Source organism: Rousettus aegyptiacus, unplaced genomic scaffold (assembly GCF_014176215.1).
Source record: "Rousettus aegyptiacus isolate mRouAeg1 unplaced genomic scaffold, mRouAeg1.p scaffold_m13_p_4, whole genome shotgun sequence".
In the NCBI taxonomy this organism is placed as follows: Eukaryota; Metazoa; Chordata; class Mammalia; order Chiroptera; family Pteropodidae; genus Rousettus; species Rousettus aegyptiacus.
Genome location: NW_023416307.1, coordinates 49,603,071 through 49,627,267, shown reverse-complemented (window position 1 = coordinate 49,627,267; position 24,197 = coordinate 49,603,071). Strand labels below are relative to the sequence as shown.

General features: G+C 32.0%; 1 protein-coding gene across 21 annotated transcripts in view; it reads right to left on the bottom strand.

The window, feature by feature from the left end:
• Positions 1 to 24,197, bottom strand: part of DLG1 (discs large MAGUK scaffold protein 1) — a 231,765-nt gene that overhangs the window by 201,225 nt on the left and 6,343 nt on the right. For 16 of the 21 annotated variants that reach the window (XM_036219411.1, XM_036219402.1, XM_036219406.1 and 13 more), the window contains exon 4: positions 13,765 to 13,931. In XM_036219411.1, the coding sequence (XP_036075304.1) occupies positions 13,765 to 13,931 (167 nt within the window). Of the gene's footprint in view, positions 1 to 244; positions 2,570 to 13,764; positions 13,932 to 24,197 lie in introns of those variants that run through there. The other 5 variants (XM_036219423.1, XM_036219419.1, XM_036219428.1 and 2 more) reach the window with 3 other exon arrangements.

The following is a 24,197-nucleotide window of genomic DNA, read 5'->3' as shown; positions in this document are numbered from 1 at the left end:
GAAGAAAAGCTTCCTGTAAATCTCAAGGGAAAAAAAATATCTGTTCAATATACTATTTTTAGCTATCTGAAATACATTTCAAAACACTACCTTCCTTAAAGGATATAAAGCACATGGATTAAAGTATCTATTTTCAAAAATATAACAATGATTACACTTTTCATTTTTAAAATACATTATGAACAAAAATGTTTCTTACATTCTGTCACTAACAATGAAATGTAGAAAACATACTGTATCTTACCTTTGTGGTTACAATGCACAGGCAATCCATTACTCTACCATTACCATATTTTACACATAAAGCAGGTTATTGCAAACTATTTTAAACTGCCTATATGAATAAAAAATTAAAAATAATTAAAATGAAGTTGTGAGATAAAGCCATAGATGGAAGTTATAACTCTGACAAGATCTCTCCAGGATCCATTCTGAGAAGTAGCAATTTTTCTACTATCTGAAATACAAGAAACAGAATGTGTCACGTGCTCTACAATCTTCTTTATGTAATCTGTATCTGAAGAAATTGAAATTATCCCACAAAATACTGTGGAAGATGTCAGAGTTTATTCCATAAGAGTTCACTGCTGCTTTAGATGCTGTTTCATTAATCCCTCTTTTCAAGATATAAGGTTGACAGGGAGTCATCTGATGAAATGCTCCACAAAGAGGTTCCCACAATATAAATTTAAATCTGCTTCTCCTTGTTTGCTATAGTTTGGACATCCAAAAAACAATTCAAAAAAAAAAAAGAATCACTAAAAATAAATGCAAGCAAACATTTCTTCACTATACCATTTCAGCAACTGCAGTCTGCAAAGTAATGACTTTCTAAGGCAGTAATGAATGGAATATTCCATGTGGTATTTTTGAGAAGGGGTGAAGGAAGAACAAAATGCAATAATTTAAAATATTATCTCTAATATTTACCTCTTCTCTCTTTATAAAAAAAAAAAAATCACATTTTACCAGTGAGCCCGATTTTAACAAGTGCCTTACTAAAATCCATTTCACCTAATCTCTTACCAAAAACACACACAGACACACACACATAAAAAAATATAATTATAACTATGTACCATTTCAAACTCCACAATAAGACTTCATTTCTAACCCAGAAGTAGTCTAACTTTGTGAATTCATGTACTGTTTTCATCATCACTGGAAACAGACCTAGATAGGCTGACAAGGCATAGGGATGCAACTGGCTTTCGGTCTCATGAGCTTATAGCCACACTCCCTTGTAAAAATGTTTAGTAAGGAAGAGTACTGCCTGCAATTTTCATCCACAAGGTTCTTTCATAACCTACAGATACTACAAATGACCTTGAATTCAAACAAGTGAACTGTCCCATTTGCTTCTTATATCTCACCCTAACTCCTAAAATTTCAAATATCATAGGCTATATAAGTAACTTTCATATTAAACCAAGTTTCACTATAAGGGTTATTGAAAAGAGTTAATGCATGTATATCACTGAGACAGTACCTATCACATAAGCATCATCATTATTTTTATTATTATTACTGCTATCAAGTGATAAGCCTTTTGTTTCAAGCCGAATAGGATATACCTGAGACAGATGCAATGGAATTTTCCTTAACAGTCTACTGGGACTGTTGTTAGGATTAAATAATAATGCTAACCTTGTTACCTGCTCAATAAATGACAGTTACTGCCATCTATTTATCCATCCATCTACCCAACCATCCATCTATAGCTAAAAGACTTGGGGGTTAGACAAAAGTAAATTTCATCATGGGCCAAGATATCTCTTCACCGATACAGAACAGGCAGCCTGGAAATTATATGCTTTGTTGGAGACTGAGAGTACCCCCTTCTTTCCACACATCCCAAGAAGCATTTGCTCCCCATGTGAAAGAATAAAGCCCACCAAGGCTCTTAACTCCTTAAATAAAGTTTATCATTTTTAGGAAAAACACTGAAAACAATGTAGGTAACATCTAAGTACTACTTTCTCTGAGGAAAAATAAAAGGGTATGTGAAACTCTTTAGCTGGTTTCTCGCTTAGTGTTCTGAAATGTCTTTATGTGAAATTTCTATTACATATCGAAAATAACCTAGCCTAGAGAGAGAAGGCTTTCCTAAGTTTGGCAGACCTCATAACAGTGGAGGTTGAAATAGCACTCTACCAAGAGTCTAAAATAGTGTTTCAGCCCATTAACAGGCTGTGTAACTAACTATAAGTAGTCATTTTCTTTTGAGGGATCTCAATTTCCACTTTTATAAAATAAAAAAACTCAATGGCTTCTAAGAGTCCTTCCTCTTACAACATTCATATGTTTCAATTTCTAAATTCATTGGATTCAAAGCTCCAACAGGGCAAGACTCAAGAACATCTAATGTATTTATCACTTTGTTTCCTCACCTGAGGGTGTTGGGTGTTGGGTGACTAGATTGTAACAGGTGCTCAATAAGTATTTGCCAACTTAATGTATAGCCTTTCTAGTATCTAAACTCAAATATAAGCTAATAATATAAAGGAAATAATCAAATATCAACTTTAAATTGACTCTATTAACATATAAATATTTAACATGTATTACTGAAATAATGTCTAAAATACTATTTTATTCCATTCATATGCAGACAACAATTTTAGTCATACTATTCGCATTCACCCTGAACTTTAGGGTCATCATTATAACCAAAGCCACTTTTTGAATCACCTAATCATTTTAAATTTACACATAAATTTTACTTCCATCTTAAGTTGTTTAGATGCTGCACTTTTTGAATCCATGTGTTAAAATATCACCTGACATTTTATCCCAAATCATTTCTAGTTACTATTCACATAACAGGAAGACAATTTTTCCTTTCGTATTTTGTAGGTATATATTATAATCTCTATAATATAATTGCTTACTATATTACTATTTAACATACTTTTTAACCTTTCAAAAAAGCATATAATACTTGCAGGTTTTAAGGTTATTAAATAATCAGAAATGATTATTCAATCTGCATTAAGTTCTATACTCATTGCATCGTCTATGTACATCCAAACTGGAACTAAGGACATTTCAAGCCAATGTGTTCTTCTCAAACAGTCATTCACTGCACAAAATAATTTAGAAACTACCCTGTAATATGAACAACTTTAGAAGGTTCTGAATATAAGTCTTTTGAGATGGCAACACCTTACCTAATATTCAGGCACATAAAATACTTAATATTATATAATACCAGTGGCTTTCTATATACAGACAATTGTTTCCAACCATACAGAATAACAGAATTAAAAAAGTGGACAAATAAGATACAATGATTTTTAGATACTGAATGAAGGCAGTACAAAACAGTGACCCTGTGAGAGAAAATCAAATGATGATACCATAAATGCCCCATGTAACTGCCTAGAAATAGTTCTAGGTTGCAGCAAAGGGAGGGAGAAACTAAACAAAGCCCCGGAGAACAGAAGTGAGAATTCAGAAAGGCCAAGGTGTCTAAAATCCACAGGTAAGATACCAGAGAGGAAAGAGCTATACAGAAACAGCTCCATAGATCTGCAGTTTTCCCAAGTCTTCTGATTAGTCATACATATAAGGAAATTTGAGGCTGGGGAAAGTATCCTGGAAAGAAGCAGGTGACACAATACTCAGAGCTCACACAGGGTCAAGAATAATTGAAAAACTCATAATATATAGGGCCTTGGGTATACCACTCAGAAAAGTATTGCCACAGTACTGGGACAAAATTAACCCTATAGTAAAGGATATTTTGTCCCACTAAAAAAGCACAAAAGCAAGCTTCAAAAGGATCAAGATTTTTCCAAGTAATACAACTGCATTCCAAAACAAAGCCCAAGAATATTTAAAGGAATACAAATATACCTAGGCCCCTCCAAAAGGCAAAATTCATGTCTGCCAAATCCAATTTTAAAAATTACCAGGTATATGATAAAGCAGGAAAATACAACCCAAAGAGAAAAATCAATCAACAGAAACAGACCCAAAAATGACAGATGATAAAATTAGTATAGAAGGACATTTAAAAAAATTATTATAAATCTATTCCATATGTTCATGAATATAGAGGAAAGCATGAGTATGTTAATGAGACATGGAAAATAAAAAAGGAAACAAATCAAACTTCTATAGATACAAATTATAATGTCTGAAAAAAAAATGACTGAATGAGATGAATTTATTAATCTATTGCTGTCTTCAGAAGAAAGACACCTCATTAGACACTTCAGAAAACTAATAAACTTAAAGACAAAGCAATAGAAAACGTCTAAAACACAGCACTATTAAGAAAAAAGACTGATAAAATGAATCATATCAATGAGCTATGGGGCGAATTCAATCAACCCTATATCATGTAATTAGAGCCCCTAGAGAAAATTAGAGAAAAAAATATTTTAGAAATAATGGAGAAAAAATTTCCAAATTTGGTAAAATCTATAAACCCGTAGATCCAAGAAATTAATTAGGACTGCTAAGCACAAAACACACGAAGAAAACTACAACAATGGCAAGTATAGAATGGTGGAAATGATGAGCACCAAATTCAAGACTGGCTAATTCTAGGGGATGAAGCAGAGAATGTAAATAGGGTGGAAACAAAGGGTCTTCAACTATGTTTATGACAGTTATTTTTTTAAGCTAGGAAAAAGGTACATAGTCATGATATATTCTATAATTTCTATGTGAATAAAATCTTAAAAAAAAAAAAAGTAAACACACAGAAGACTATCCAATGGGGCAAACAGCTGCCATGAAGAGAAAAAATTTTTCAAAAGCAGAGAGTGGATTATAGCAAATGCCACAAAACAAAAACCCCACAGGGAAAGTTAAAGATCTAAAATGACATTAAAGAGGAATTTATGTTCTTTATCCTTTGCTACACAGATAAATAACTCCTAATGAATATGCAATATTTTAACATAAAAAGATTCTTCATTTTAAAAATCTACCATTTATTAAGCACTTAACATGTGTTACACTCTGATCTAATAAGTTTTACATATATTATCCCATTTCATATTTACAAGCACCATATGATGTGAGTTCTGTATCATCTCCACTTTACAGATGATGAAACTAAGGGAGAGAAATTAAGCAATCTGTCCTACATTATACGAGGCAATGCATCAGATATAAATGCACAGACATGGAAAGCAAATTACAGAATGATACATATTTACCTCTCATTTTAAACATATATATGCTAGATAATATATTAATCAACATATAGGATTAGCTGAATATATACCAAATGATTAGAAGAGGTTATCTTAGGAATGAATATTACAAAAGACTTTCAACAATATGCATTTCTCTGTGCATGTATGTTTTTTTAAAAATATATGCCTGAGTTATCTTTGTAATTTTTTTTAAAGTAAATAACTTAAAATGAGAGAGAGCAATTACTGTGGAAAGAAGTGTTAGAAGCCAGGTTATAATATATTGGGAATCAGAAGGAAAGAAATAAAAAAGGTAAACTATGTTTTCAAGGAGCTTAGCTAAGAAAAGAAGGAAAGCTATAGCATCCTACTAAGAAGCACTTTCTTCTGTCTTTTTCTTTTACTGAAATCTCTGAACATTATTTATAGGATAAAGGAAAAGAGGGGAACAAAGGCCTAAGAAAGAGGTTATAGATATTACATGAGGAGAAAATGAGATTCTAAAAGATAAAAAGGCTAAGAGTGTAATAGAAGCTGTTAGTATTATTTGAGGTGACTTCCACATAACTGAAATATATTTCTATTAAGTTACAAATTTTTGTAATAAGCATGTATCATTTTGTCGATCCTCCTAAAACAGAGGTTTTTTTTTTTAAGAACACATAAGGAAATATAACTACTCTAATAATGAAGGTAGTAATAGATGCAGATACAGATTTAGAACAAAATTATCTAAATGAGTTACCGAAATCATATAATCAAAACTCATAATTCAAGACTAATCGACGATGCCTTCTTGTAGCACATAAATCTACAACCACTGTGGCATACTTAGGCTTTAACACAGACTTTTATTTTCTTAGTAACTGTACAATATTTTGCCAAATTTTCTCCTAGATTAAAAGCTTGGCATAATATGGCAGCTGTCTCACTTCTCTCATAGCATTTCATTTTATTTCACTTCCATGTTGAAGTTATTGATTTGGGGTTATCTCTTTCGGTTCTAAAACTAGTACTTATTTAAACACTGGGGTAAGACTGTCATAAGATGTAAACACAAAAATATAAAAAGTTATATAATAGTGAATGTAAAATAACAGTATAGTGGCCGTTAAAATCTACTTGCAGACATCTCATGTACAATTCACTTAGTACGCCTATCAGTTTTGGTCTTAATGAAATTTTTAAATTACGGGGGCTTTGCATAGGGGTTGTGCCTTATTTCAAATCTGTACATTTATTTTTTCATAACACTGCTTAAAAACTGGAATTAAATGAGACAACACTGTAAATTTGGTGGTGGGAGAAGGAGTTCAGACTAGTGTCTCTGATGTATTGTCTTTCAGAGACAGACACATTATGCTAGAGAAATAAAGCATCATAAAGAAGAATAAGACCTTTGAGGGCACTGATTAAGGAAATAGGAAAGGGAGCTGACCACCAATATATAAGGTTGTCAATAATTCTGAAGGTGGGAATTCAAAATTGTGATGATTCTTGAAGTTGTTCTGTAAAATTTTGTCAGCTGTCTTCCAAAGTCAATAGTAAGAACTGCAGTAGAGGTCTGCTCCAGGGGTAATAGAATCATAGGCTAGACGATACCAAAGATAAGAAATGTACTAAATTTGAACATGGACTAATAACACTGTATAAATAATACCACTGTATCAATTTTCAATTTCCTCAGCCTGATAATTATATACTTACTAGATGTTTTTAGAAATGTTCATATAAAGAAAATTTTAAAATTTAAAGAAAACATCCTTGTTCACAGTACATACATGCTGAAATGTATAAGGGTAAAAGATCATGATTCCTGCAATTTGCTCTCAAATGGGTAAGCAAAAATAAAGTGTGTGTGTGTGTACAGAGCAAAAATATGACAAAAATGGCAGTTTTACTATTATTTTCATTTTTTGAAAATAAATTTTTTGAGATTGAAAAAATACTCAATAACAGTAAAAGTCCCATTAAGAAAAATAAAAAGTACTAAATAAAGCATAAACGAAAGATATGAGAGATAAACGAAAATCTCTCAGTCTACTCTGATAGTTTTTTAAAAGGAGAGAGCAAAGGAAGGAGGGGGTCAGACTTATTAGCCACCACTGAAGTAGATTATTACACAAACTTTACTCTAAAAACTAGTCTTTAAAAGAAAATACAAGCTTTACCCCATCTTTTTAGAAGGAACAAACATTCATCTCTAGTTGATGGGGAAAAGTACTTTTTACAGAAGATACCATCTGATAAATAGAAGTAAAATGATATGGGCGGGGGGAATTTGGGAGAGAAAGCAACATTTTGAAACATCTAATAAAATACATGATTCAGGCAAGGATCATTAATGGGTGAATTGGGTAAAAATTTATTCAATAAAAAGTGCTAAAGTACTACCCCAAAGATACTTAATAACTACAAACAGAAAAATGTACCTATACTAATGGAGGATCTGGAAATCACCACCTTTCAGTAATCAAACAAGTGCAATAACTTGATATTGTGTGCTTCCTGGTATGATGCAATATGAAATACAATATATCATTACTAAGTCTGTTTACCAAAATTGAGTCTAATCAACTTTTATATCTAACTTCTTGGTACCAAAAACACAAGACTTAGTGGAAAGACTTAAACAACATAAGGAAACAAACTAAACAAATGCAGAATGTGTAGTATTCTATTCAACAACTGGCATGGTCTCTTCAATAAGTTAATGTCATTTTAAGAGGGAAAAAAGGTGGGGAGGACTATTCCACCAGATTATAAGAAAGTAAACACACTGTACTAGATTTATTATGTACCCTCTCAACTCACTCCAATGTTTGCCCGTAAATCTTCACATTTGCCTTTCACCCTGAAGAGCCTTAGCAACACCTCTGGCCTCTTGTCCACATCTCATCTTCTCATCTCCTCACTTGGGACTTTCCTGTTAACCACAAAACAGAAACCACATCTCCTGCACCCACAAATCCACAACCCTAAAGTGCAGGGGAACTACTGCACACTAGAAGCCAGCTGATAAATTCTTTCCCTTTCTTTCCTTAGATATATGGTTTCTCAGGGGTAAAATACCCAGGATCCAGCCATCAGTCACATTTAGTGGCACAAGAGCCTTGTATTAGTTTTCCTTCTCAGCTTATTCACCTTTTCCCTTACTTTGTGCTCTCTAGAAATAAACTTCCTAAATAAAGCAACAACACATAAGCCCTCTACCTTACATTCTGCTATCAGGAAATCCCAGATATAATCAGAGACCTAATAATCAAATGCAACATATGAATCTTCACTGGATTCTAATTTTTGTAAGTCCTAAAAAATAGTTTGGACACAACTGCAAATGTGAATTGAAAGGAAAATTAAATAATTATTGTTAGTTTTCTTAGGTATAAACTAATAATAAGGTTATATAGGAGGATGTTTGACTATTCTTACTCATAAGAGATATGTTGTTTTTATAGTTTAAGTGCATAATGCCTGCAACTGATTTTCAGTTTCCCAAAAATATACATATACAGAAAAAGCAAATATGAAAAAGTGTTAAGTAATCATTCACTCTATATGGATGTTTGTTGTATAGTAAGTCCTCAATTAACATCATTAATAGTTGCTGAGACTTTAAGCAAAATGATGTATAACAGAACCAATTTTACCATAGGCTAATTAACACGAACAAGAATTTAAGTTCCTAAGGCATCTGATCAACATCATAACAAAATGATATTGAACCAAATGATGTTATTTGAGGACCTGCTATACTATTCCTTCAATTTTACTGTTCTTAGAAATTTTTTATGATAGAAAGTTAGAAAAAAATATAATCATCTTTAGCCTACTGCCTAATTACAATATGGAAAGAACCACATTTCTCACTTTATTTGAAAAATATTTACTGAACAACTACCACAAATATATGTGCAAGTACCACATATATTTCAGTTAGTAGGTCCCTAACTGCAGGACTTACAGTTTAGTAGAGACAAAATATACACAAAATAACGTACGTTTGAGCTTTTAATTACAACAGTGATGAATATTATAAAACAGAAGTAGAAAGTGCTATAATAGAGGCTCTGATAATGAGAAGGAAGACTTCTATCAGGAAGTAGCAGCCTTGTAGAGATCCTTGACTCTCTTGTAGTGACACCTGACTCTTACTCTCACAACCTGCTTCCTATCTGTCCTCAAATCCTTGTGCTCTACATTCTAAATATCCATAATTTAGCTACTTAGCACCTCCACTACCAAAGTGGTGACTCTGGTTCAAGCCTACATCCATCCTTAACTGTATTACTGAAACAGACTCCTAACAGGTTTCCTGCTTCTACCTTTACTATAATGTATTTTCAACAAAATAGCCCGAGTGATCCTTTTATAAAGGCTAGGTTAAATAACGTCATTCCTCTGCTCCAAAACTCTGCAAAAGCGTTACATGATCGGCCCCTGCCTTACCCTTTGACCTCATCTCCCACTGCTCTTTCCCTGACTCACTCTGCTTTAACCATACTGGCATTTTGCCATTTCTCATATATTCCAGCCTTTCTTCTGCCTTAAAGTTTTTGCACTGATTACTCCCCTAAACAACTGCAACTATTTCCAACTCTCTGTACAAATACCACCTTTTCAATGAGACCTATCGTGAATACTCTATTTCACATTGCAAAACACATCCCCCCCGCACCTGGCATTTCTGATCCCCTTAATCTGTTCTACCTTTTTTCCTCCTATATCACTCATCACCTTCTAACATACTAGATAATTTATTAATTTATTGTGTATTACCTGCTTTCCCATTACAATGTAAGCTCCATGAGGACAAGTATCTTTGCTTTGTTCAAGCACCTTGTTCAATGCATGATACATAATCGATGCTTAATATTTGCTGAATGAATGAATGAAATGACATTTAAAATAAAATGCTCATGGATACATAGACTAGTGGTTACCAGAGGGTAGACGTGGTAAAAAGGGTCAAATATGTAGTGACAAGAAGAAATCTAACTATGAGAGGTGAAGACACAATGTAAATACCTACATACACACACACACACACACACACACACACACACACATACATACATATACCTTACTGTTAAAATGTACAGCTGAAATTTATTGGATTTCATTAACCGATGTCACCATAAAAAAATTAGTTAATTTTAAAAAATGAAAGGCCAAAAAATAAAAATAAAATAAAATGAAATGCTAAAAGTACGTAGAAGTTGGTAAAAAAAAAAAAAAAAGAGAAAACCTTCTAGACAGAGGGAACATTCTGTGGGTACCCTAAGCTAGGAGAAACTAGTAGCCAAAAAGGAAAGTTCTAAAAGATGAGTGGAGAAACAAGCAGTGGTCAAGTTATTTAGGATTTGTGAATACCTTCATTCTGAGGAACAGAAAGCCAATAAAGGGTAATGACATGATTTGCATTTTATAAAAATGATCCTGGAGGCAAAGTGGTCATAAATTCAGAAGGGGCAAGTGTGAATACAGATAGGCTAATTAAATGGACTATTGCAATAACTACGCCAAAAAAATGAGCATGGTTTAGGCAACAGTGACAAGAATAGAGATAGACTGAAATGCTGATTCATGTGATTTTGCAAATTGCAGTATAGATTATAGACATAAATACAAAATTCAAAATAAATGTTTCTGACAAATAACAGAGTTGGAAAACACTTCAGTTGACACAAAGTACATTAACCATATAATGGACTATACCAAATTTAAGAAATCCAGATCATTAAAAGATATTAAGAAGAGTAAGTCTCAGAGGGCAAGAAAATATTTCTTATACATATTATCCAAAAAAAGAATCACATCCAGATAGAGATCCACAAATCAATAAGATAAAAAAAATGGACAAGAAATGAAGACACCTCACAAAACATAGCAAAATGAACAACAAACATATGAAAAGGTGCTTGTTAATTGCAATGAACATGCATATAGAAGTATCTTTTAATATATATCAATAATTTGTGTGAGTACATTTGTAACATGCTAGATCAAAGGATGTGAACATATACTGTCAAGCTGTCTTTCGAAAAGTTTGGACCACTGTACTCTCCTCCTACCATGAGAGTAGGTAAGAGTTCTTCACATTTAATTAATCTTTGACAATCAAATTAAATATTGTAATTTAATTTGCATTATTTTTAAAGCAGGGTTGAGCATCTCTTCATAGGCTTATTGGCCAATTTGTGTTCATTTTTCTCTAAATAGCCCATTCGCTTCCTTGGGTCACTTTCCTATTGTATGTTGGCTCTTTTCATATTGAGCTATAAGAGGTCTCTTGAGTTGAGAAGGTTAGCAATTATTCCTTTTTCATAAATGTGACAAATTTTTCCCCCAGTTCATCATTTCTCATTCATTTACTGTATCTTTCAAGATACAGATGTCATATAATCAAAGTCTGAACAATCAAACTTTGTGAAACCCACAAAGAAATTTGACAAAGTCAGATTTCACTATTAACCTTTTAATATTTCTAGGCTTTCTGTGTTGTCATGCTTTGAAAAGCTTTCCCTATCGAAAAATCATTAAAAAGTTTATTATTATAATGTTATTATTTTTAACCTTTGAATCTCTGATCCACTTGAAGTGTATTGTACCATCAGAAATAAAATTCATATGTTGAAATTCTAACCCCCAATGTGATGGTATTAGAAGCTGAGGTCTTTGGAAGGTAATTAGGTCATGAGGTTGGAGCTTTCATGATTAGGCTTAGTGCCCTTATAATAGAGACCTCAGCATGCTCCCTCACCCCTTATTCAATGTGAGGACACATTAAATCAGACAATTTCTCCTATTCCTATTTGCATCTTGCTTCCTTTCAAATACTCTTCCATACAATCTACAAAAGAATTAGGTTTGTTTTTATAAAAATGACACATTATTTTTAAAAAGTTAGAGTATAAATACAAAAAAAAAACCCCATTGCCCAGAAACAATAATTAATATTAAACAAACATTATTCCAAACATCTCCAATAGGCATATATTCAAAAAACAGATATACCAAAAACAAACAAACAAAAATTCTATAAATATAACTTTAAAAATAAGTAGTATTAATTTTACCACATCAGAAGAAACAGGACAAGCAAAGTTACATGTAGACCAAATGTCTCTAGGGTAGTTTAGACAGGACAAAAATCTACTAATTGCTTGCAGAACTGTCTACTTATTTAACCTTAATAAAAATTTACTTTTACTGGTTACAGTGAGCCAACCATTACCTAAAAATAGGCAAATTGACAATAAGAACTCTATACTGTAAATTACAGCTCAAATCATAAATCAGAAAATTGAAAACGTCAGTAATTAAATAAGAAAGTCAATTCTCTTAAAATTCAACGTTTTTTACATAACAATTTTTTTATCCTAGGACCACAATAAATATGAAATAGAAACTGTAGTACCGATTAACATTTTAAAAATCTATTTGAAATGGGCTGTATCGTAAGCAGAAATCAACTAAAGGGAACAGAAATTGAAATTATCCAAGAGAAAAATGATTTAAAAAATAACAAATGAGGAAAATAGGGATACATAGACAATACTACACTAGAATCTATAATCAAAGAAAAACATAAGTGTATATCAGGTCAGTAAAGAGAACTTTGAACTGGGTGTTAAGAGGTCTGAAATTCAAAGACAGACTTGCCCATACGAGCTAAATAAAGTGGGTCAAATCATTCAGTTTTTTCTGGATCTCAGTTTCCTCATCTTTAAAATGAAAGAGAGGGATCAGATGTTCTCTGATTTTTCCTGCTCTAAAATTCAATAATTCTGTTACTTAATATAAAAGAACACTGAGAAACTGTCTCCTACATTATCAAAGGGCTGTGTGGTTGGTTACTGCTTACCACTACCTTTCCCTGATTTTATTACTCACCAAACTGAAGCTGATTCAATTTTCCAGGCAGTTCTCTAGTACTAACTAGAAGGGACTAGAATCAAATTCAGTCAATCACCTTCAAATGACTAATGTTTCTCAAACAGAATCCTCATTACAAATGTCTCATATACATTATGTGTTCTCTAACTATCAGCAGCAATATATAACAACGAAAAAGAACATTACTAAAATAGTTATGAATAAAAACTCAAAGAAATAGTTTTAATTACAGAAAAATATAGAAACTAATGCTGACCTTTAGATTTATCAATCAGTCTTCTAGTGAGTTTTAATAACACAATCCTTCAGGCCAATAAATAGAATCCTTAGGATAAATGTAGCAACTAAACTGCCCAGGACTACAAAACTATATTCAATTTCTAAGGAAGAATACCAGAGCAAAATCATCTTTTCAAAGTACAGTTTCTAATTATCACACAAATGGAGCCTCATTGAGGTCTATCTTACAAAGTATTTTTCAATAGTCTAAAGCAAGTACTTCAGACCTCAAACCATTCACATTTTAAAACAAGGGCACCAGAGATCCTGAGATTTTCTTCTAAAAATATTTTTAACCTTATCCTCATTATTCCATTGTAAATGATAGTTTCACAAAATATCCACTTTAATAAAATGAAAAAACATAGTAGCCCTAGTAACTTAATCACTAAGAAAACAGCTTAAGAAAAACTTTTTTTTTTTTTAATCTTACCTCTACACTAGGGCTAAGGCTGCTTGGCAGTGTTTCTGAAGTCACAGTAGTACTCGGAAGGCTGGAAATTTCCCAAGTATTCACATGCTGTATTGATTTAGACTGCTTTGAACGATCTATACATCTTGGATTATCCAGTAAGGTCACTTCATAAAATTCTTGAATATCTAGAGGTGAAGGGGGAAAAAAAAGAACAATTAAAAAGTATTTATATATTCTAATTAAGTTATACATTGCTTAAAAACAACATAACCCAAAAGCAAAATTTTTACTCTAGATTAGTGAAATAAATTCAATCTTAAACTTTAAACAGTAAATATTTTCTCATTTTATTTTGTCACAAGCATATCAGAACCCACAGGGCACAGTATAAAAGTCATAGGCTTTTTACAGTTCAAAGTAGAGCTGAGTTCAAATCCCTACTCCTTCACCAATTAGCTACATGTTTAGGCAAGTTACTTAACCTCTGATGAAGCCTCTTATCATTGTGAACTGTTACAAGGATTGAGTGTAATACATGTCAAGTACACAATGCCCATAATAGGCTCCTATCAGAGAGCAGCTAGTATTATTATTGTAAATTCTGCAGGCATGAGTCATTATTGATACTTTATATCTTTGTACCACCAATATCCATGCTGAGAACATAAATCCCTCAAGTTGTTTTAACTGTGCTTCTAAACAGAGTCTAACAAAACAAAAAACAATAAACTAAAACAAAACTGAAGAACTGGTAGTATTTTTAGATATCTCTAGTCTGAATATTTACAAATAATAAGTTAAATATTAAAATAAAATCAAAGAACTGGTATTTTTAAGTATGTCTAATCTGACTATTTAGAAATAATAAGTTAAACATTTTTATATTATTTTAGAAACAATTTGCTAATAATATGAGGAAATTCTAAAAGAAATCATAAATAATTTAGAAGATCAAGTTACTTTGCCATCAGCTGGAATTATATGAACTTGGTATATTAACACTGGTTACTCATGCTGCTCAACAGCTCTGAACAGTAGTTATATAATGTTTAAGTTTACCACTGTTAGTTCTTTGTTAACCTACTGGTATAATTTGGAGTTGATTTTTACCAAAAGGAAAATATTCATCAGCAAAGGTGGGCATTATCCTGTAGAGAATCATGCATGATAACCATAAATAACATAGATGCAATAACTTTTCGTTGTTTCTCAGTATAATGAAAATATTAGCATCTCCCTTAAATATACTAAGACAGTAGAAACAAAATAACTCCCTTTTCAGTTTTAATAGCCAGTGGAAATGTAGAACTTTCTAAATAAAGGGCCAATAAAAACTAAGATCTGCACAGTGAGGATGATATCAACCTACTGCAAACGATGTCGATATTACTAGAAAAAAATTATATCCGAAAGCATTTATAAACAAGAATCACTACATAAAACTGTTCACATAACCATCATGGAAAAAAATTAAAAAATCAAATTCAGAGTATCTGCTACAAAGTGTTCTCAATAAAAACTGTTTAACTTGAACCTGAATCAAGTCTTCGGAATCAACTTCTAGTTCATGGAAATACAGGGGATAGAGGAACAAGTTAAATGACACCAGGAGCAAAGCAATGAAACATATCCAGAAGGGACATTGTACAAGACAACTGGCCTGGTTTCTTTAGAAAGTCAATGTCATGAAAGAGAAGACATTGTACCAGTTAGGGAAATTAAAGTATGGACTATTTTCCAGATACTAAGAAATTTTTTTTGTAGAAGATATGTGAGAGTATGTGTATTTTTATGTAGGACATATACTTCTATATATGTAAGAGATATATATTTACATATATGAGATATAGTTATAGATCTACCTATATTATAGAGAGAGCCACACAAGTTATCTCCTACAAAACAACAAAAAGCCCAGAGCTCTGGGTATAATATTATGCCACCGAGAACGCTAAATAATTAGAGTAATGAATAAATGGTTACCAATATCTCAAGACAAAATTATCATTTTTCATTACTGTCAAATTTCAAATCTCAAATTTCCATGTGACCTTTTATTCTATAACTGGCAGAAACACTGCTGTATTACCCTTCAACAACATCTCTAATGAAAATCTGGACCAATGCTATCCAGAAGAACATTATCCAATAATGTTCTTCAGCTGCACTGTTCAGTATGGTAGCCACTAGCTATATATGACTACTGAGCACTTAAATGTGACTAAGAAACTGAATTTATAATTTTATCTAAGTTTAATTAATTTAAATAGCTATGTGTGGCTAGTGGCTACCACATAAAGCAACGGAAATCTAATGATTCTGAGTAACATTTTACTATCTTGTATGCTCAAGGACTAAAGTAAAGTTTTCAAAAGTTCACTCCCATTTTCCTACTATCAACTGAAATGCTTTAATTTTAGGTATGATATTTATCTATCAAACAGTCCTTTCTAATTTATTGTATCTGAGCTCCTATGGACTAGAGAATCAAATCTCTCTATTATTTTCGCTATGTCAGACTTGAGACAAAATAAACTGAGTGAAACACCATCTGGATGGCTATCATCAACAAAACAGAAAATAAAAGGTGTTGATGAGACTGTAGAGAAATTAAACCCTTCAGCATTGCAGGTAAGAATATGAAATTATGCAACTACTGTGGGAAATGGTATGGTGGTTTCTCAAAATACTAAACACAGAATGACAATTTGATCCAGCAATTCCATTTCTGGTTACATACCCAAAAGAACTGAAAGTAGTGACTCAAACAAATACAGACATACATCGAAGATACTGCAGGTTTGGTTTCCCACCACCGCAGGAAAGCAATTATCTCAAGAAAGCAAATATGGCAATAAAGTGAATGACAGGAATTTTTTGGTTTCCCAGTGGATATAAAAGTAAAGATTTCAACTACACTGTAGTCTATTAAGTGTGTAATAGCACTATGTTTTAAAAACAATGTAAATACCTTCATTAAAAACTAATTTATTGCTAAAAAATGCTATCATCTGAGCCTTCGGCAAGTTGTAATCCTTTTGCTGGCTGGAGGGTCTTGCCTTAATGTTGATGAAAATGCAGTTATCTGTTAAGTGCAATAAAGCAAAGTGCAATAAAACAAGGTATGCCTGTATCTGTACATCAATGCTAACAGCTTTATTCACGATATCCAAAAGGTGAAAACAACTAAAATGTTCATCAAAATGTGACATATACAAAAACGTTGTATTATTCAGCCTTTAAAAAATTTAAATTCTGATACTTTCTACAACATGTATGGATGAGTCCCGAAAACATTATGCTAAGTGGGCTTGCCATAAATGGACAAATATTGTATGATTCCACTTTTATGAGGCATTTAAAATAATCAAATTCATAGATAGATAGAACAGTTGTTACCAAGGACTAGGGTAAGGAAGGAATGGGGAGTTACTGTTTAATGGATACAGAGTTTCAGTTTGAGACAATGAAAAAAGTGGAGAGATGGAGAGTGGTAATAGTTACGTAATGTGAATGCACATAATGCCACTGAACTGTACACTTAAAAATGGTAAATTTTATGTTACTTGTATATTTTATCACATTATAAAAAATTAGCTGAGAGAGTCTAGGGTAACTTAAATGAATAAAGTGCATTGGATTAAATATGTGGGTTTTATAATACCTATTCCAGCCATTTAGATATTTTTGTTTCATACTGGGGTCAGGATAACTAATATTGCCAAATAATACAAAACTTTAAAAAAAAATCAGCATTTTTTAACTACTAAAAACACTAAAACCATTTGTAGAAGTACCAAAATTATGTCTGTTAATACATGTAGAGAGTGGTGACATTTTTGATATGACTGTCAGTTATCACTTTCCTTTAAAGAGAAAAATACACACACACACACACACACACACACACACACAATCTTTAATCTTGACCAATATCCCATCTTGACTAACATTCCATAGTTTATACATTTTACTTCATTTGTCTACCATACTTTTCCAGATTTAGGGTGACCCAAGACTATAGAAATGAGCAACATAATACTTCTTCAGAAACTATTTCTCCATTACAATTTCTTCGGTTGCATCAGTAAAGATTTTTCAAAGTGCACCTAATCAAAAAGGGCGCCTCTTAGAAAAATTGCACTCACAGGCTGAACTTTTCTTATGAGTCCAAAGTGTTTATATTTTATATTTCAAGCGCTATCAGCAGTCCTTGTTATTTATAGTTAATCTACATTTTATATGTCAAAAGAGAATTCTCTCAATGATCGTAACTAAAGATTTAGCTATGTGTGTGTGTGTATCATTGTGACGTGTTTCCACAAAATAACCTTCTAGTATTCAAAATAATTTAGATTTTTCTAAACTTAAAAGTATAACATTGAGTTTCCTAAGACAGCCAACCTATAATAACACAGAAATTAGCATACAAATGTAAATCAAAGAGAAGACAAAAACAAACATGGTAAATCCCAATATAATTCCAATCTCTATTTCCTGGAAATCTATTTAACATGCCAAAGTCTTAAAATCCAAACTATTCTCAAAAGATCAACTACGTGAAAATAAAGAATAAGTTTTACTTTGAACAATTAAGACAGTCAATGAATATTAATGGAGTGAAGATGTTATGGAAGAGGAATAAACGAATTAAACAATGAGATATGATAACACAATAATGTCTTTGAGAGATAGAGAAAACTGAAGGAAAAAAATTATGTAAGAGCTAAAGTTTTCCAATTTAAAACATCTAAAAAGATAGATTTAATATTTAATGGTTATATTTTAAGGTACTATAGGAACTTAAGCACACATTTAAATTTCTATTACTAAACACGTATTCAAAAAGATGAAAATTAAATTAACTACCTCTTTGATAGACAATGAAAATTTCTCAATTCTCATTTATATATGTCATTCTATATCTTTCAAAATTCAATGTCAATAAGAGCTACTTATATCAAAATTATATACTGTGAAAAGAAAACATAACCACAGCAAAATGCTTCAATAGTACATCTCTCAATACTATTTTATCAGGAATTGCCAAAATTATTAACCAGTGTAAAATGGTAGTTCTTCAATAAACCTATGCTAACATTTAATGAGTTCAACTCTGAACTTAAATCTTTACTATGAAAATGTAAAGAAAATGGAAGAACACAAGAGTAGTCAAAATGATCACCATTTAATAGACAAGAGTGATTTCATACCCACCTAAAAACTCATATAGTTTACCCAGATATGTATCGGATATATAATTAAAATGACTGCATTTTTATTTACTACCCTGAAAAAAATTATTTCCTTTAAAAATAATGATGCATTAAAGCATGGAAGAAAACAAAAAATCAGCAATGCTAAAACATGTATTAAACTACCCTTTAGTTGACTCACAATTGAAAACATTAATTTTGTTAAGCCTACTGAATCAGTTTTATTACACTCTATTCTTCATTATTTCCACAAGTGCAGTTCCTGAACAAAGATCTAAATTACAAGGTCACAAAGCTACAACACATACAATATTTTAAAAATTCCCCCAAATTAAACATGAACACAAGCAATTAGTCCAATGGAACAAAGGAGAATCGTTCCTATTACCAAAAAATTTTTTTTACATCTCTAAGACTACATATTTCAGAAGTCTCCAAATCTAAGTAAAATTTTTTTTTAAGTAAAAGGTTTCATTTACTTTTGTTATTTTCTTGCTAGAATGCAAAGTTTGTAAACACTGGGAGTTAGGGAAATACAGAATTTTACCAATATTCACTAAGGAGGCCGAGTAAAAAGTTTTCTAGCTTTTAGTGACAACTGACATCACCCTAAACTCACAAACCATGAAACTAAAGATATAAGGCAGTACTAACTCAGGATCAGAGTATGAAGTCTAAATACATACTCATGAATGTGGAATAATTTAACATAATATAGGCAATATCTCTTATCTATGAGAAAATACTTTATTCAATGGAAAAAATATGTAGAAAAGACCTTAACGGACACCTCAGCAAAGAAGATATATAGATGGCAAATGAGCACATGAAAAGATGCGATCAGGCAAATGACATTAAAACAATGGGATACCACTGTACACATACTAGAATGGCCAAAATACAGAATACTGACAATGCTAAATGGTGGCAAGGATATGGAACAACAGCAACTCTCATTCATTGCTGGTAGGAATGCAAAATGGCAAAGCCACTTTGGAACACAGTTCGGTGGTTTCTTACAAAGCTAAATATACTCTTACCATATAATCCAGCAATTGCACTATTTGGTATTTACCCAAATGAGTTGAAAACTAAAATGTTTACACAAAAATCTTTACAAAGATGTTTGTAGCATCTTTATTCATAACTGCCAAAACTTGGAAGCAATCCAGGTACCCTTCGATAGGTAAATAAACAAATTGTGGTACATCCAGATAATGAAGTATTATTCAGCACACATACAAAAAGAGCTATCAAACCATAAATCGACATGAAGGAACCTTAAATGCATATTACTAAGTACATCTTAGTAATATGATGCTTAGTAATATGAAGACAATCTGAAAGGCTACATGCTGTGTGATTCCAACTATATGACATTCTGGAAAAGGCAGAACTATGGAGACAGTAAAAAGATCAGTGATTGCCAGAGGTTGGAGGTAGGAGAAGAAAGAACGGGCAGAGCACAAAGGATTTTTAAGGCAGTGATATTACTTTGTATGATATTATAATGGTGGATACATGTCATTATACATTTGTCCAAATCTATAAAATGTATAGCACCAATAGTCAACACTGAGGTAAACTACAGACTTTGGATAAAAATGATGTGCCCATGGAGGTTCATCAACTGTCACAAATGTATCATTCTGGTGGGGGATATTGATAATGGGGGAGGCTGTGTATGTGTGAAGATAAGAGATATAGGAAATCTCTGTACCTCTCTCTCAATTTTGCTGTGAACCTAAAACTGCTCTTAAAAATAAACTCTTTAAAAAAAAAAGATGAGCTACCAAGCCACGAAAAGACATTGAGAAACCTTCAATGCATGTTGCTAAGTCAAAGAAGCCAATCTGAAAAGGTTATATACCTGTGATTCTAACTACATGACATTCTTGAAAAGGCAAAACTATGGAGATGATAAAAAGATGAGTGGTTGCCAGGGGTTCTGAGGGAGGGAGGGAAAAATGAACAGGTAGAGCACAGAGATTTTTAGGGCTGTGATACCAAGGGAAGAAAGTATATACACAAAATAACTGGTAAATCTAACTATATATAAATATATCTTTTTTTAAAAAAAATCAAGTTTATAAACAAACGACAAACAACAGAAGTTAGTTGCAACTTACATGGCAGACAGAATTGATATCTCTAACACAGATTTTACAACTCTAGGAAAAAAGGAAGAAAAGGTAGTGGAAGGGGCAAATGACAGAAACAAATAACTTACGAAAGATTTTTAAATAAACATTAGAAAAGTCTTACATCACTGGTTGTTTCTTCACTCAAAGAACTACACAAGAAAACATCGAAATGACTAAAGGTATATTCCACATATCAGAGTAGAAAATATTAAAAAGACGGATAATACTCTGTATTGTGTAAGGTATAGTGAATTAGTCATTCTTCTACATACTGCCTAAAAAATTAAATTGATATAACATTTCTAAGAATAATTTAACAAATTACGTCAAAAGCCTTTTTAAAATATACAACCCTTTACCAAGCAATTCATTTCTAGGAATTTATCCAAAGATATAATAAAAGATATAGTGAGGTATATACAAATGCAATGTTGTTTATAACTCAGAAAAATTATATGCCTAAATGACCCTAAGAAACCATTAAACTACAGTAAATCTATACAATGTAAACATAGTCATCGAAAGTGGTACAAATCTATTAAAATGAAGACACTCAATAATAAATTTTGTGGTATAAAAATAGTTAATACGTATAGTACAGAGAAGTCATACTATAGGCACATAAGTAAATTCAACTATAGTATCTCCCTCTGCCAAAAAATGGGGCAATTCTACCTATCAGTCCACCCAATAAGTGAATGTCATGAATAAAAAATGGAAGGGAGAAGACTGTTCCCTTAGGTAGTGCCCATTTTCATGTGCCTCTCACAATATGAGAATCTCTCTATATCTTAACTGTGCTGAGTGTGATTCTAGAATTATGTGCTCTTAGTACAAGAGATCACTTAAACACAAGCCAACTACTTCATCTGTTGTTCAACTGGAGAAACAATGATTTCTTTCCACTAGAGGTAAAACCAATTGTATTGTAGCTAATGAGAGACAACGTTAAATTCCTAAAGGATTTTCACAGATAATTTTAATCTGATATGATTTTTCACCTTATATGCTGATTTTAAATATCAATTCCCACTTAGGAAACAATTCTGTTTTATTTGTATAGGTAATTTGTTCTACACATACAAATAATAATATTCTAAAAGGATATTTATTTACCCTATGGAAGAAGAATAATAAGCCATTTCAGAGAGAAAAAATTATATCAGTTAATTGACTAAAAGTACAATGTTTTTATTAACTAAAATATACCAAGTCAAATCTACTCAAACACAGATACACTGCTTTCTTCTAAGCCAATGTACATTTAAATAGCCATTTGATCTCAAAAAAGAAAAAAGCATATGAAATTTAAAAGCAGGTATTGTAATTTGTGTTTCACACACTAGGAAGAGGAAAAGTGTCAAGCTCGTGTTTAAAAATAAGTTATTTCAACACTTTTAATACTATCTAAGAGTCACAGAGTATTCACATGCATATTCTTTAAACTAGGTGTGTTTCAAAAGATACTATAGCTTCTCAGAAATGGCTGACTCCAAGGCTGAAGCAAGATATGTACAAGATAAACCTGGAACATCCTGTCATGCCAAAAGTAAGAAAATGTTAAAAAAAGAAAAGAAAAGATGGAGCATGTCATAAGGACAAAGAACAAGCTTGAGAGGGCTCCCACTAGATAAATCTGAGACGATGTGAACACCAAAATTATTAAGAACAGTAATAAATTATCAACCACTGAAGAAAAAAAATGGATAGATACATGAGGAAGGAGGGCTCTTAATTACAGTAAAATGCCATGTGTTAATTGGAAAACGTAGAGAACTGCTGTTGTTATAAAACTCATTTTCAACTGTCATTTTCAACACAGTAAAAACTGATTCAGGCAAGCATCATAATAGATGCTAAATTCTAGGTGGAAATTTTGCTTAAAAGCAGGATACATGCATGGTGTTAAAGTGTCTCCTGCACACAATGCTTGTAATATGCAAGGCAAAAACAGTAACTACTACAGAGTAATCAGATAACACCTTAATTGAGTGATCAAAATTAGCATCACCAATGAAGGGCAGAAGACATCATGTACTTCTGGATGTACATAAACCTACAGAATACATAACCTGAATATAGTCACAAGTAAACAAGACAAACTCAAAATTAGAAACAATGTATAAAATATAAGAGCAGTAGGGAACTGTATTCTTCAAAAACATCAATGTCATAAAAGACAAAGGAAGGCTGTGGAGATGTGCCCAGATTAAAGACTAAACAGACATGACAACTAAATGCTGTACCTGGTCCTAGACAGGTATACTGGGAAAATAATAAGAAAAGGAAAAATTTAGTAGAGAAAACTTGACTCTACATAGATGAAATAGCTTAAACTAGAAGAAATATTTATAGATGCTTTTACAGATCTGTCATTACAAGGCTCTAAAGTGAATTCAAGCAGATTCAACATAAAGCACTACTTCATAGTAGTAAGCAAAACTATTAGCAAATAAATATTCTAATTCAATCGAAACCATCAACTAAAAAATTACTTTCCAATTCCATAAAATCTTAGTCAATAGTCTGATCTATATCCCATTATAAATGTTCCTTTCTCGAACCTAGCCTACAAAGTTACACACACACACAGACACACGCACACGTAAAGCTAGCAAAAGACTAAAATATAACATCACTGGGATCGATAATAAATCAAAAAAAATCTAAGAAATTTTGACATTTTACCATTTTAGCTGGAAGCTCACGAACTTTGATTACTATTTAAATATACTTCCAAAATATGTAAATTCCTTCATTATAAACATTCTTCTTTAAAGTAAAAATTGTTTTAAAAAAATACCACTGACCCTACAGATCAACACCTATTTTAAATGTGCCTGTTATCAGTGTTCCTCATCACATTAAAATATTCAACTTATGATAAAAAACATCCTAATGGTTGATAGTGAGGAGAGACACTGGGTTCAGATTAGCTGAGTTCAATTTCTGGCTTCACAACTGAACATTAGAGGGTCCTTGGACAAGAGACATCATCTTTCAGTGCCTCGGTTTTCTACACAAAATGGTATGATCACCTCATAGATGAATAAAAACTTCATAGGACTATAACTAAATGAGATACTTGTAT